This window comes from Salvelinus sp. IW2-2015, linkage group LG23 (genome assembly GCF_002910315.2).
Source record: "Salvelinus sp. IW2-2015 linkage group LG23, ASM291031v2, whole genome shotgun sequence".
Taxonomy (NCBI): Eukaryota; Metazoa; Chordata; class Actinopteri; order Salmoniformes; family Salmonidae; genus Salvelinus; species Salvelinus sp. IW2-2015.
In genome coordinates this window covers 38,495,125-38,511,618 of record NC_036863.1, presented here as the reverse complement: position 1 = coordinate 38,511,618, position 16,494 = coordinate 38,495,125, and the positions used below count along the sequence as shown (strand labels likewise).

The window sequence follows — 16,494 nt, the reverse complement described above, 5'->3', positions numbered from 1 at the left end:
ATAAGGCTGTAATGTAACAAAATGTGGRAAAAGTSAAGGGGTCTGAATACTTTCCGAATGCACTGTATTTTGAGACAAGATCCTATAACACGAGTCATGGGGACAGTTTCGATGTTGGCATGCTTTTGAGTCTATGACTAGGCTCAACTTGCGCCCAGGAAACCGGCTAGTTTTATGCAAGTGACCCAAGGTCTTAGAGTGTAASGGGCAGGAGTAATGCGTTTAGGTAGAGCTGTGCTGTACGTACCTGCGGATAGCCTGAGAGGGGGACCTTTGTTTGCTGCCGGAGCTGCCAGAGTGACTAAGGAACCTGGACAGGTAGACAGAGGGGTGGTTAGTACCATCTCTCCATTTTCTCTCTGCAGACACAATGTGTTCAGGCAGTCATGACATGGTATGGGTTCAGGTGGATTTAAGAACTGGAGAACAACAGACAATCTATCTAAGGGTGTGMATTCATCTCACAAGGCACAGAAACATGCATGTAATTCTCCAGCTTGACATTTTTCACTATTATAATTAACAGACACCACATTAGTTTTCTATACATACATCCACCTCCTTAAACTTTCACAAYCTCACTCTATCACACATCTGTGTCTACCTGTGTGCACGGCCAGCAACCCTCCTTCGATGAATTAGACTCTCTGCTCTACAAATTAAGGACCGTCGTCTAGTAGCCACACATCATGTGTGCACCAATCAGGTCCAAGGAAGAGGCGAGGTGGAGGAGCAGGAGATGGATGAAGCAGGGAGGGAATAAGAGGAGAGAAGAGGGGAGCCAATGACAGGSAGGTTCGTTAGATGCAGAGCAGGAATAGAGATAGTTAGAGCGGGGTGATGGAGTAACTTCAGGAGAAAGAAGAGTAGTAAAATGTCTGGAAAGGAACTAAGGTCTGCGCATACAATGGATAAAATACAGGTAATACACTCTTGGAAAAAGTAGGTTATATCTAGAACCTAAAAGGGTTCTTCAGCTGTCCCCACAGGAGAACCCTTTGAAGAACAGTTTGTTTTTTGGTTACAGGCAAAACCCTTTTCCCACAGAGGKTTCTACATGGAACCAAAAAGGTTMATCCTGGAACCAAAAAGGGTTCTCGTATGGGGACASCCGAATAAACCTTTTGGAACCCTTTCTTCTGAGAGTGTATAGAAGGACCCAATGCAAGAGAAATGATAACGTGCACTCTTCACGTATCACCTGCTGTCTGCAACAGCTATGGCTGGCTCACGCTGACAATTGATTATTGTTAACCTAATAACTATGGGTAGAACCCCAATAACCAGTCAGAAACCCATGACTGTCAAGGTTGTAAATCAAGTCCTTTTCTTTCCTGTCTTGTAGAATGAAAAGAAGAGTCCTTCCCCCTCCCAGCCCTCTCCTCCAARAACATCCCAGGATCTTCCTGCCCTTTCACTGATAAGGGGTCAAGGATGGAGTGAGAGAGCGCGAGCAGAGGTGAGGGTGGGGGATGCTGAGCTCAGCAAAGGCGAAGAGGACAGAGAGATATGGGGCTAGGAGCAGGGWTCAGAGTGAGGTGACGTCAGAGAGGAGGGAACGACCATGGGGGTCAGAGGTCAGCCTCTCACCTGTTCTGTTGCTCCTGCTGCAGGAGCTGGACGGCAATCTTCCTCAGGTCCAGCACCTCCTTCAGCTCTTCCTCCTCCTCCTCTTCCTCCTCCTCAGCTAGCTGATCTTTATCAGAGCTGCAGGCCACAGGGACATGACAGTTAGAAACCTACGCCAACTGCTTCACACTCACTGTAMTAGCATGAACTCACAATGTGGCCACACTATAGTGGCAGCTATCCAACGACAGCCTTCTCAGCATGTCTACTGTCCCGGCMTGTTGTTATTATTATTTCACTACTGCTATCATCTAGCTGCTAAGTATCACTAATCACATTAACCAGGGTTGTAAATAAATTATCTMAGGAGACTGATAGATCAATATTATTTCAGTTCAAACTTAAATAACTTGAAGGTGAATTCTCTGCCCTTCCTCCTCCTGTCTATCCATGTAGTGAGGACTTACCCAGACTCCTCTTTCCAGCTTTCCTTATCTTTGCTTTGGTGTGACTTGTTAAGAACCTTCTCCAATTCCTGAAACACAGAACAAAAAGTAAGATTCATTAATTCAATAAAAGCATTTAAAAAAAATAATTATAGTTAAGCAATAAGGCAAGAGGAGGTGTGGTATATGGCCAATATACCACGGCTAAGGGCTGTTCTTATGTGTGACGCAACGCGGAATGCTTGGATACAGCCCTTATTGTTAGGTGCCTTATTGCCATTATAAACTGGTTACCAACGTAATCAGAGTAGTAAAAAGTAATGTTTTGTCATACCCGTGGTATACGGTCTGATGTACCACGGTTGTCAGCCAATCAGCATTCAGGGCTCGAACCACCCAGTTTATAACAAGATGTGTAAAACCCTTACACTACTATCCAGGTTCAATCACAAGCCTGTTTTCCATTATCGATCCAAGTCAGGCCGACACACATTTCATTTGGCCTTTAAGCGCTGTGCCTTGGCTTATTCCACAAGCCCCCCCCAAAAAAAACTAACAAGATGATCTATTTGCCTATTCCATTTGTAAGGGAGGCCATCCTTTTGGTGGAGGTTTCAGTGAGGAGGCAACAAGAAGAGGAAGTACAATGTCCAGGCTGGACATATATTTACAGTGCAGGAGTGGCAAACTGCACGCTACGTATAATTGTACAAACAATTAAACAAACAGGACGTAGACAGGTATCACAAACAAACAATAACTGAAAATAAATCAAAGAAAGGTTGAGCTCAATAAATCAAACAAACSYCAATCACGCCTGAAACCAATGGCAGCATTCCATCCTTCCCCCGTCTCTCTCTGTCCAACAATGAAATGACAGGGCTTAAGTACATCTCAACACGGCCTTCACCTTGGAAGAAACCACTTCCGACCAATCACAAATACACGGTCAAAATACATTCTTGAAATCATCAATAACCACAATAAGGTAACCCCATTGACATTTCATAAATATGCACACTTCATTAATAGTATGACACCATGCATAAAGCAGAAATAGATAGGAGGTATCATTTAGCTCCCCCCAGCTTGGCACTAGCCACCATACAGGATACAGCACTTCAGACTGCGGACCTGGTTGGCCAACCCTCCTGACGCAGCAGGATGAAATAATTCACCTCCTCAATCAACGATGCTTAACACGTACGTTTGTAACAGAGTATATATGAACAGAATACAGGCCGACACCAGCTCTGTGACAACTCCACAAACGCACTAATCTACACTACATTGCAAAAGTCATGTGGAAACACCTTCAAATTAGTGGATCTGGCTATTTCAGCTCACAGGTGTTGCCGGCAGGTGTACAAAATCGAGCACACAGCCATGCAAACATTGGCAGTAGAATGGCACGTTTTTATTTTATTTTATTTAACTAGGCAAGTCAGAACGGCCTGTACTGAAGAGCTCAGTGACTTTCAATGTGGCATAGGATGTCACCTTTCCAACAAGTCAGATCATCAAATTTCTGCCCTGCTAGAGCTGCTCCTGTCAACTGTAAGTGCTGTTATTGTGAAGAGGAAACGTCTAGGAGCAACAACGGCTCAGCCGCGAAGTGGTAGGCCACACAAGCTCACAGAACAAGACCACCGAGTGCTGAAGCGCGTTAAAAATCGTCTGTCCTCAGTTGCAACACTCATTACAGGGTTCCAAACTTCTTCTGGAAGCAATGTCAGCACAATAACTGTTCATTCTGAGCTTCATGACATGGGTTTCCATGGCTGAGCAGTGGCACACAAGCCTAAGATCAGCATGCACAATGCCAAGCGTCGGCAGGAGTGGTGTAAAGCTCGCCGCCATTRGACTCTGGAGCAGTGGAAACGTGTTCTCCGGAGTGATGAATCACGTTTCACCATCTGGAAGTCCGACAGAATAATCTGGGTTTGGCGGATGCCAGGAGAACGCTACCAGCACGAATGCATAGTGCCAACTGTAAAGTTTGGTGGAGGAGGAATAATSGTCTAGGGCTGTTTTTCATGGTTTGGGCTAGGTCCCTTAGTTCCAGGAAAGAGAATGCTACAGCATACAATGACCTTATAGATGATTGTGTGCTTCCAACTTTATGGCAACAGTTTGGGGAAGGCTCATTCCTGTTTCAGCATGACAATGCCCCTGTGCATAATGCGAGGTCCATACAGAAATGGTTTGTTGAGATCGGTGAGAAAGAACTTGACTGGCCTGCACTGAGCCCTGACCTCAACCCCATTGAACACCTTTGGGATAAATTGGAACGCCGACTGTGAGCCAGGAGTAATTGCCCAGCATCAATGCCCGACCTCACTAATACTCTWGTGTCTGAATGGAAGCAAGTCCCCGCAGCAATGTTCCAACATCTAGTGGACAGCCTTCCCAGAAGAGTGGAGGCAGTTGTAGCAGCAAAGGGGGGGACCAACTCCATATTAATGGCCATGATTTTGGAATGAGATGTTCGACGAGCAGTGTCCACATACTTCTGTCCTTCTCYCARCACATATCAAAGCTGCAGGCTAAAGTTAAATCTAGACTGGGYTTCCGCTATCGTAATCGCTCCYCTTTCACCCCAGCTGCCAAACTACTGCAGCCCTCATCCTCCATATACAACACCTGTTCTGCCAGYCACATTCTGTTAAAGGTCCYCAAAGCGCACACATCCCTGGGTCGCTCCTCTTTTCAGTTCGCTGTAGCTAGCGACTGGAACAAGCTGCAACAAACACTCAAACTGGACTGTTACATCTCTTCATTCAAAGACTCAATCATGGACACTTTTACTGACAGTTGTGGATGCTTTGCGTGATGTATTGTTGTCTGTGCCCAACAAAGTTAGTAACTTGTTTCGTGCTGCTACCATGTTGTGCTTCTGTCATGTGTTGGTACCATGTTGTGTTGGTACCATGCTGTGTTGGTACCATGCTGTGTTGGTACCATGCTGTGTTGGTACCATGCTGTGTTGGTACCATGCTGTGTTGTCATGTGTTGCTGCCATGCTATGTTGTTGTCTTAGGACTATCTTTATGTAGTGTTGTGTTGTCTCTCTTGTCGTGATGTGTGTTTTGTCCTATATTTGTTTATTATAATTTATTTTTTWATMATAGCCCTCATGCCCGCAGRAGGCCTTTTGCCTTTTGGTAGGCCGTCATTGTAAATAAGAATTTGTTCTTAACTGACTTGMCTAGTGTTAGGTTCTAAAATGTCAGAGTAAGAAATCGAGGGACACTAGGAAAGCTCCAACCAAGTTTATTCACCAATTGGGTCCATACAGCTGCATAAGACAAAATACATTCACACAAGCACTGATACTCAACCCTGAGTCTCCTCCTACACATCTGAACAGCCAATGCATCTCTGTTGCTAGACAGAACCTTAGTGATATCTATTCTTCCTCACTTCCTCTAACCTGACCTCTGCCCCAAAGTGTTCACTCCTCCCCAACTCACGGCTGTCATGTTGACTCGTACCAGACTGGGTCTTCTCCCATAGGATCCCTGATGGCTAACATTAACATATCGGGACATAATGTAAACGTTATACATTCCCCTCTCTCCCTCAGTGACATGAATAAGTAGATTTCATATTATCAGAACCAAACACTAGTTAAATAAACTTTTTTTTTCTTTTTTTATGTATTGTACTTTAATTCTTTGCCTGATTTAGGGCACTTAAGAGCTGTGAATGTCAGGTATGGGATCGCAAGTTTTATGACTTGATGAAAGGTATGATTAGTTTTAAGCACGGAATAAGCTTGTACGGACAATCTCCTATATCCCCYGGAGCTAATAGTGGAAAAGGAACAGGCAGTGGTAGCACAGTACCTCACCCGCGGATAGCTCGACAGAGGAAGACAGGCTAGTTAGTGGTGTACGTGTAGTGGCCATACAGCTCCCAATGGATTTCTTGTGATGTACCTTTATACAGGAGATGTAGGGTCCACCACTCTGCTGCCCGTCCCCCTCTGACAGGGCAGCATCCTCCTCTGGGTTGGGCTCGATGAAGTCATAGGGTTCCTGATCTACGGGCACAACACACCAGGTTGAACCTCAGACTAATGTGCTTGTTGCCAGTTGAGCACAATATTGCTCAAATACTGTTCCCTAACAGTCAAATCCACTGCATCTAAAAACAGGCCTTACCTTTGCCTGAGTCCATCTTGGAGAGGAGAGAGAGCGCGTCGGCGCGGGCYGTCTCTGAGACCTGAGAGTGCAGGCTGATGGTGTCATCGTCAGAAGGCTAGAGGAAGAGAGGGAGGGGCGAGGAGGAGAAGGGAACTTAAGAGGTAAGTGAGCGTGACCCATAAACGAGTGTACCGAACATGTCTGCATGTCCTACAGAAGGTGGTTGACTTGGGCCGGAGCTGACAGGAACATTGTACAGGCACCTCAAATATTCTACTGCTTTAGTTCCTGCAAAATATTGTAATGTTCCAGCACCTAAAATGAGTACCGGCACCTACTTCAGTCCAAGTCAAGCACTAACTATAGAATAAATACAAAAGGGCAGTATCAATTTGCCGTGGTTGAACGCACACCAATAGGCTTCGTACAGTCTAAGCCTCACTACAGTCTGACTACAGTGTGTGAACTCTGACCTCCGTCGTAGACAGTCTTTTATCCCCGTTGTCACTGCCGATACCAGAGTCAGGACCGTGGTTCTTACTGGGGTAAAAATCCTCCATGCTGCAGAGACATATAAAGGGATAGTCAGAAATAAAAGAGAGTCTGATAAGGGAATTATATGCTTAAAGGTAATGATTAGAATATTCCACCCTGAAACCATATAATTGTATGAAATTKATTAGACTCATAAAACTATAATCTGATGATGTGTGTAGTTTTAGTCAGAATTAGATCAAGGACCGTCTGTTCCTTTTTAGTAYGTAAGCAGGCTGCAAGTGGGAAACAAATGATAAGAGGAGCTATCGACWGACAAGYTGKACTACTGTGTTCCTTACAGGACATTCTGTCTCCACCCGTGGAGGGGAGAAACTGTTAGGCTCACAGAAAAKTATGAAGCATGTTGCAGATTAAACAATGTCTCTGTGTAGTGGAAAAACACAGACTGTCTAAGCAAGGCGTAGCTTAAGATTTGAACTTGTATGTATGTGCGTAGGATATCTGCTTTTTGTGTGAAGGTATGTGCGTAAGGAGCCAGTATAAAATGGATGTTTTTGTATAATGGACTTCAGAACGTTCTCGTGAATAAACACTTTGATTTTTGTAAGCTGGGACTCTTGTCTGCTTCATTCAACCAGAATCTTACAAACTCTGGGTTGCACACTGAATAGATTAATTGAAGTTTATGAACATTGATAACAAAATTCACAATCATGACGACATCATAAGCACTTCATAATACGTCGAACCTGTGTCATTAATCTTMAAATATATGTTATACCAGTTGTCATTATAGTTTAATGTAACACACCGTTCATGATGCATATGGTCTATTGTCTTGTCTGTAGTATACGTAGTAGTATGATATGATACAAGAGTGTACCTGTCGGTCAGAGGCTGGGGAAGGCAGCGTTTGCCCAGGGAGGGGAGGTCCAGAGAGTCAGGCTTCTTATCCATCCTACAAGCCTGGATGTTCAGGTACTTAAAGATGTGCACCTTGCCCTTCAGGCAGATCTGAAACACACAAATACAAAGTGCATGAAGTATATATCCAAGTGATGAAATGAAGTGCCCAAGTGTTCATTCAAGCAGAAATTAAATCATGAGGGGACAGCTGCCCACTAGATGGTGCAACTGTTCCTCAGAGACCATTATGGGTATATCCTGGTATATCATGAAAACTGTCACAGCTAGGGGGAGTAGTTTCTAGGCATGATGCCGAGCTGAGGTTAACCTGTGTTAACTCGTCGGCACCCCATACCTGATACACATCGAGATGGCTGTGGATAATCCCATGCAGTGCCAAATTGTCATTTACAGCATAAACTACCACAGATGTTGCCACACACTCTCACACTCTCACTCACACATACCTGTGCAGGTGGGGACTGCATAGGGTTGTTGTCGAGGATGATGTGCTGCAGCTGCCTGAGTCTCCTGTAGACAGGAGGGATCTCTGTGATCTTATTGCAGGAGAAGTCTAGTCTGGTGAGTGGCAGGTCCGCCAACTCTGGAGAGAGAGCGAGGGGTAGAGAAAAAGAAAGAAAGCATAAAAGGCATGGGGTTGGATATAGAATAGGGAGAGAGTACGGTAAACCTATATAGTTGGTATCTGTCACTGCTCTGGGGTCCAGAGAGGTGTTGGGAAGGGAGWAAGAGTGAAGAGGACCAGGGGAGAGAACGTAAACTGCTACATACCCTCAGGCAGCATGTGAAGACAGTTCCTCCTGATGTTGAGTTCCCGTAAGGCCTGGAGCCTCCCCACCTGAGGGGGCAGCACCTGGATCTCATTACAGCTGATGTCCTACAGGGGGAAGACCGAGAGCAGGCGGTCATACAGAGGCCTACAAATTACTGGACATCGATCACAAATACATGTGGAAAGACACACGCACTCATGTGCTCTGGGCCAGTGCTCACCAACTCCATCAGCTCTTTGGCCTTCCCAATTTCCTCTGGGATGGACACTAGCTTGTTGTTGCTCACCACCAGCACTTTGAGGGGGAGGCTAAACAGGTATTTTGGCAATGTTGAGAGAAGGTTCCGGCTACAGAAACACAAAATACACATATACACTATAGTCAGTATTCAAGCTTTATCCTGTGTGCAAGGGGCAGTATCTGGATACACCAGGAAAAGATCAAGCAACAAAAGGACTCTGTCTTAAAAGAATGTTAGTGAAACAAGAGGAGACTGCCATCTAATTGTGTTTAGGAAATGAACAGTACTGTCTAGATATAATCATCTTCAAAACTTTAAAAACAACATCACAGCGTATTTCTCACACTATGAAAGAGGAAATGCTCTTGTTACGTGATCCTGTGAAGTCCCTGAAAGGGGAACACCATTCTCCTGAGATAAAGCAGAATRAAACTGAATATAGTTGTGATCAGCAATGAACGGGGTTCACAGGATGACAGAAAGGACACAGGATCAGTTGGATAACAAAGCAAGCACTCTGTCACGTAGCAACTATATTTTTTGGTATTCTATTAGGATCCCCATTAGCTGTTGCGAAAGCAGCAGCTACTCTTCCTGGGGTCCACATGAAACATAATACAGAACATTAATAGACAAGAACAGCTCAAAGACAGAACTACATACACTATCGGTCAAAAGTTTTAGAACACCTATTCATTCAAGGGTTTTTCTTCATTTTTACTATTTCCTACATTGTAGAATAGTGAAGAAATCGAAACTATGAAATAACACATATGGAATCTTGTAACCCCCCCCAAAAAAGTGTTAAACAAATCAAAATATATGTTATATTTCAGATTCTTCAAATAGCCACCCTTTGCCTTGATGACAGCTTCGCAGACCCTTTGCATTCTCTCGACCATCTTCACCTGAAATGTTTTTCCAACCATCTTGAAGGAATTGCCACATATGCCGAGCACTTGTTGGCTGCTTTTCCTTCACACATCCCAAACCAGCTCAATTTAGTTGAGGTCGGTGGATTGTGGAGGCAAGGTCATCTGATGCAGCACTCCATCACTCGCCTTCTTGGTAAAATAGCCCTTACACAGCCTTGTGGTGTGTTGGGTCATTGTCCTGTTGAAAAACAAATGATAATGGGACTAAGCCCAAAACAGATGGGATGGCGTATCGCTGCAGAATGCAGTGGCAACCATGCTGGTTAAGTGTGCCTTCAATTCTAAATAAATCACAGACAGTGTCTCCAGCAAAGCACCCACAAACCATCACACCTCCTCCTCCATGCTTTAAGGTGGGAAATACACATGTGGAGTTCATCCGTTCATCCGTTCATCCACATCACGTCTCACAAAGATGTGGCGGTTGGAACCAAAAATCTCCAATTTGAACTCCAGATCAAAAGGACATTTCCACTGGTCTAATGTCCATTGCTTGTGCTTCTTGGCCCAAGCAAGTCTTCTTCTTATTGGTGTCCTTTAGTAGTCGTTTCATTGCAGCAATTCAACCCTGGAGGCCTGATTCACACAGTCTCCTCTGAACAGTTGATTTTGAGATGTGTCTGTTACTTGAACTCTGTGAAGCATTTAAATTGGGCTGCAATTTCTGAGGCTGGTAGCTCTAAATGAACTTGTCCTCTGCAGCAGAGGTAACTCTGGGTCTTCTATTCCTGTGGCAGTCCTCATGAGAGCCAGTTTCATCATAGTGCTTGATGGTTTTTGCAACTCCACTTGAAGAAACTTTCAAAGTTCTTGAAATTTTCCAGATTGACTGACCTTCATGTCTTAAAGTAATGATGGACTGTCATTTATTTTTGCTTATTTGAGCTGTACTTGGGGCCATTTAAACATATTAATGACTGGATACTAGTAGTTATACCATGGAATAGGGTATTCTTCCTGTATATCCCCCATTACCTTCACCGAAAGTGAATAAAAAGTCTGTGCAGGGTGACAGCGTGCTTGTCAAGCCGTTGTAGAGCAACATGAATGGTGTCCGACGAGGTGAGTGTTTATCAAAAGCTCTTCTAAGTTTGTTATCAGTAAAACGTTTTGATTGACCTAGTTCTTGAAGAATCTCAAATATAAAATATATTTGGATTTGTTTAACACTTTTTGGGTCACTGCATGATTCCATGTGTTATTTCAATGTTTGATGTCTTAACTATTATTCTACAAAGTAGAAAATAGTCAGAATTTTAAAAAAAAATTGAATGAGTAGGTGTTCTAAAACCTTTGACCAGTAGTGTAGATTTAAAAATGGCACACATAACACGTACAGTTGAAGTCAGAAGTTTACATACACTTAGGTTGGAGTCATTAAAACTCGTTTTTCAACCACTCCACAAATTCTTGTTAACAAACTATAGTTTTGGAAAGTCGGTTGGGACATCTACTTTGTGCATGACACAAATAATTTTCCAACAATTGTTTACACGGACAGATTATTTCAATAGTATCACAATTCAGTGGGTCAGAAGTTTACATAAACAAAGTTGACTGTGTCTTTTAAACAGCTTGGAAAATTCCAGAAAATGTCTTTTTATTTATTTTATTTTACTTTATTTAACCAGGAAGGGCTCATTGAGATTTAAAATCTATTTTCAAAGGCGTCCGGCCAAGATTGGCAGCACCAAGTCATTACAAAAATGACAGACAAACAACATGAAAAACTACAAGTAATCTAGTAAAAACATAGAATTCACAAGAGTATAACAAAATCAAAAAAGCAAATTAAAAACATTGACAGGTCAGGGCAGTCTCAAGATCATTCATCAATGATTTAAAAATACAATCGGGACAAGTTCTTCCAGTTTAAAAGTATTTTGTAAGGCGTTCCAAGACCATGGCGGCAGAGTACATAAAAGCCCTTTTACCAAATTCAGTTGGGACATTTGGAACAGTTAGCAGGATAAAGTCCAGCGAACTAAGAGAGTACCCACCCACTTCTGAACAATAAAAAAGCTTATGAAGCTTCTGATGACTCAATTGATGTCAATTAGCCTATTGGAGTGTACCTGTGGATGTATTTCAAGGCCTAACTTCAAACGCAGTGCCTCTTTGCTTGACATCATGCGAAAATCAAAAAGAAATCAGCCAAGTCTCAGAAAAAAAGATTCTAGACCTCCACAAATCTGTTCACCCTTGTGAGCAATTTCAAATGCCTGGGTACCACGTTCATCTGTACAAACAAATGTACGCAAGTATAAACACCATGGGACCACGCACCGTCATACTGCTCAGGAAGAGAGACGCGTTCGTCTCCTAGAGATTAACGTACTTTGGTGCGAAAACTGCAAATCAATACCAGAACAACAGCAAAGGACCTGTGAAGATGCTGGAGGAAACAGGTACAAAAGTATCTATAACCACAGTAAAACATCCTATATCGACATAACCTGAAAGTCGGTCAAGCAAGAAAGAAGCCACTGCTCCAAAACCGCCAAAAAGCCAGTTACGGTTGCCAACTGCATATGGGACAAAGACGTACTTTTTAGAGAAATGTCCTCTGTCTGATGAATGACCATCGTTATGCTTGGAGGAAAGGGGAAGCTTGCCAAGACGAAGAACACCATCCCAACCATGAAGCACAGGGTGACAGCATCATGTTGTGGGGGTGCTTTGCTGAAGGAGGACTGGTGCACAAAATAGATGGCTCATGAGGAAAGAAAAAATTTGTGGATATATTGAAGCAGCATCTCCATAACCAGGTGTGAATCGCATCTCTGCATGTCTGTGCAGACATTCAGTGTGGATGACGGATCACCACCTCAAGCTGAACCTCGGCAAGACGAGCTGCTCTTCCTCCGGGGAAGGACTGCCCGTTCCATGATCTCGCCATCACGGTGACAACTCCATTGTGTCCTCCTCCAGAGTGCTAAGAACCTTGGCGTGATCCTGGCACAACACCCTGTCGTTCTCAACTAACATCAAGCGGTGACCCGTTCTGTAGGTTCATGCTCTACAACACATTCGCAGAGTACGACCCTGCCTCACGCAGGAAGCGGCGCAGGTCCTAATCCAGGCACTTGTCATCTCCCGTCTGGATTACTGCAACTCGCTGTTGGGCTGGCTCCCTGCCCGTGCCATTAAACCCCTACACTCATCCAGAACGCCGCAGCCCGTCTGGTGTTCAACTTTCCCAATTCTCTCACGTCACCCCGCTCCTTCGCTCTCTCCACTGGCTTCCAGTTGAAGCTCGCATCCGCTACAAGACCATGGGTGTGCCTACGGAGCTGTGAGGGGAACGCACCTCCGTACCTTCAGGCTCTGATCAGGCCCTACACCCAAACAAGGCACTGCGTTCATCCACCCTGGCCTGCTCGCCTCCCTACCTCTGAGGAAGTCAGTTCCTCGCTCAGCCCGTCAAAAGTTCGCTGCTCTGGCACCCCAATGTGGAACAAACTCCCTCACACGCCAGGTCGCGGAGTCAATCACCACCTCCGGAGACACCTGAAACCCCCTCTTTAAGGAATACCTAGATAGGATAAAGTATCCTTCTAACCCCCCCCCTTAAAAGAGTTAGATGCACTATTGTAAAGTGGTTGTCCACTGGATATCATAAGGTGAATGCACCAATTTGTAAGTCGCTCTGGATAAGAGCGGCTTGCTAAATGACTTAAATGTAAATGTAAATGGAAAAAATCTCAAGACATCAGTCAGGAAGTTAAAGCTTGGTCGCAAATGGGTCTTCCAAATTGACAATGACCCCAAGCATACTTCCAAAGTTGTGGCAAAATGGCTTAAGGACAACAAAGCCAAGGTATTGGAGTGGCCATCACAAAGCCCTGACCTCAATTCTATGAATGTGATGAAAGAAATAAAAGCTGAAATAAATCATTCTCTCTACTATTATTCTGATATTTCACATTCTTAAAATAAAGTGGTGATCCTAACTGACCTAAGACAGTGAATTTTTACTAGGATTAAATGTCAGGAATTATGAAAAACTGAGTTTAAATGTATTTGGCTAAGGTGTATGTAAACTTCCGACTTCAACTGTACATATCAATACATACACACAAAATCTAGGTCAAATAGGGGAGAGTTGGTCTGTGAGGTGTTGCTTTATCTGTTTAAAAAAAAACTGTTTTGTTGTTCATTTGAGCAATATGAAATGCGAGTTCCATGCAATATTGGCTCTATATAATACTGTATGCTTTCTTGAATTTGTTCTGSATTTAGAGACTGTGAAAAGGCCTCTGCTGGYATGTCCGGTGGAGTAAGTGTGTGTGTGTCAGAGATGTGTGTAAGTTGACTGTGCAAACAATTCGGAATTTTCAACAATGTTTTTTTATAAAAAAGAAGTGATGCAATCAGTCGCTCCTCAACTCTTAGCCAAGARAGATTGGCATGCATAGTATTTAGATCAGCCCTCTGATTACAATGAAGAGCAAGACGCRCTGCTCTGTTCTGGGCCAGCTGCAGCTTAACTAGGTCTTTCTTTGCAGCATTTGACCACATGACTGGACAATAATCAAGATAAGACAAAACTAGAGCCTGCAGGACTTGCTTTTTGGAGTGTGGTGTCAAAAAAGCAGAGCATCTCTTTGTTACAGACAGACCTCTCCCCATCTTTACAACCATTGAATCTATGCTTTGACCATGACAGTTTAAAATCTAAGGTAACACCAAGTAACTCCTCAACAGCCACACCATTCATTACCAGATTCAGCTGAGGTCTAGAACTTAGGGAATGATTTGTACCAAATACAATGCTCTTGGTTTTAGAGATTCTCAGGACCAGTTTATTACTGACCACCCATTCCAAAACTGACTGCAACTCCTTGTCTTTCTTTATGTGCAATAAAAGTTAGTCTAGTTCTGTAGGTTGGTTATCTTTCTCAAATTCAATCGAGGCTAATTCATTGAGTCTATAAACCAAATCTGGAGTCAATCTGGCTTATGGTTCATGAGAAGATGATTTTGAGCATTAGCATATGTGCATCTATAGRTACACTCCATTTTTAAATGCAGCAACTTATTTTCTCATTACCATCAAAGACTGATGAAAAACTCTCTAATCTAATTATTCAGAAATACAAAATCTGGAGTGAGTCTGACGTATGTTTCACGAGGAGAAGACGATTTCAGATGATTTGGAGCGTTACTTATGCAAAGAATGAGTTGTTAATAGCTTCCTTGGTTTTTGAGATGTGAATACCACATTCAGTGTGGTTCATCTTCGGGACATCCATGATAGCGATGACAAGTTTCAAGTTGATAGGCCACTGTGGAGTGGATTTACAGTGGTTTAAATAGACACATAACATCTGATATTTGTAACGAACTCAGCCATCTTTTGACCAATCCGTTAGCTTTTCTCAAACTAAGTTAAGATATATACCATGGGCCTAGAATTTGGTGTCATTTGGTCCTATGACTTCATGAGATGATTTTTTWAAGTATTTTTAGCATATTAGCATATGTGCTAAAATGCATCTACTGGTATAGTGTGGTATTGTTGAATGCGTCAACTTTATTTTCTCAAACTCTTTAGRGGCTATTGTAATGAGTCCAAAGACCAAATTTGTAGTGAATATGACTTTTAGTCATTGTGAAAAATATATGTTATGATGATTTTAAGCATTAGTTAGTCAAAAAGTGAATTGTTAATAGTTTCCTTATTTTGTAAGATATAACATGGTTCATCATGGTAATGTATTTTATTACAAATTGATAGGCCATTGTGAAGTGGATTGACAAAGGATTTAAATGGACATGTAAAATATGACTCTTTTCTCAAACTAAGTTAAGAGATGTACCATGGGCCTACTATTGTTATTTTACTACTGCTCTTTAATTATTTGTTACTTTTAATTCATTTTTTTGGTTGGTATTTCTATTAAAACCGCATTGTTGGTTAAGGGCTTGTAAGTAAGCATTTCACTGTAAGGTTGTATTTGGCGCATGTGACTAATACAATTTTATTTTATTTAATTGCTGATGTTACTTGGACTTTTGGTTCATGAGACTACATTTTTCAAAGGTTATCCAAAATTTCCAAGATGGAGGAAAATCTATCCTGACGGACCTTATGGGCCTTATGGGATATCATGGTGATATCAAACAGTATTAGGTCATTGGGTCAACAGATCACACCACAGTAATCCATGAGTCATCACTGACCTGATGTTGAGATAGGTCAGCATTTGCAAGTTGATGATGGTTTCTGGGATGCATTTGATGCAGTTGTGGTATAGGTTGAGGGACTCGAGTGGGGCGAACAGACACACCTCTGGGGGAATCTCTGTGAGCCTGTTCTTCGACAGATCTGGGGGAGGGAAAGAGAAACAGACAGCAGGTGAGGGTCATGGGTACCCAGGAACTATATACACAGTACTGTACCTACACTACATGATCATTAGTATGTGGACACCTGCTCGCCGAAAATCGCATAGARTTTGGTGTCATTGGAGTYGGTCCCCCCTTCGCTGYWATAGCAGCCTCCACTCTTCTGGGAAGGATTTCCACTAGAGCAGATGAGCTCCCACATTTTTCWGCATGTTTTTAAAAATAGATAGATTTAGAGTTAGACTAAATTAGATTTTCTGGGATGGACATATACAGGATGCTACCCTAAACAACATAACCTTTATTTCAAATCGAAACTCCAAAGCTACAACCTGATTTTGGATGGAATTACTTGGAATGCTTCCTACACTCAAGGATTATTATTCCCAAACTATACATCAAATGTTTTGGCAAACAAGCAGAGACCTGAAAACCCCATACAACCTGGAGCTGAGTGAGTAATGCTTAGTCTGAAGCAATTGTTTTACCTTCAAAAGCCAAGAAGAAAAATACATTAGAATTATATATTTGACTTAATAAGGACTGAATGCTCAGGCTACCAAGCTTTGCTAGGACAACTTCAATTAGCACTGACGTGTGAAGCGA

At 42.8% G+C, this 16,494-nt stretch overlaps 1 protein-coding gene across 1 annotated transcript in view; it reads right to left on the bottom strand.

Moving 5' to 3' along the window:
• Positions 1-16,494, bottom strand: part of LOC111950645 (leucine-rich repeats and calponin homology (CH) domain containing 2) — an 82,599-nt gene that overhangs the window by 20,960 nt on the left and 45,145 nt on the right. Inside the window, 11 exon segments of the mRNA XM_023968406.2 lie at positions 248-310; positions 1,591-1,707; positions 2,037-2,104; positions 5,957-6,060; positions 6,182-6,278; positions 6,637-6,724; positions 7,545-7,675; positions 8,035-8,171; positions 8,360-8,465; positions 8,582-8,708; positions 15,724-15,868. Coding sequence (XP_023824174.2) covers positions 248-310; positions 1,591-1,707; positions 2,037-2,104; positions 5,957-6,060; positions 6,182-6,278; positions 6,637-6,724; positions 7,545-7,675; positions 8,035-8,171; positions 8,360-8,465; positions 8,582-8,708; positions 15,724-15,868 — 1,183 coding nt within the window.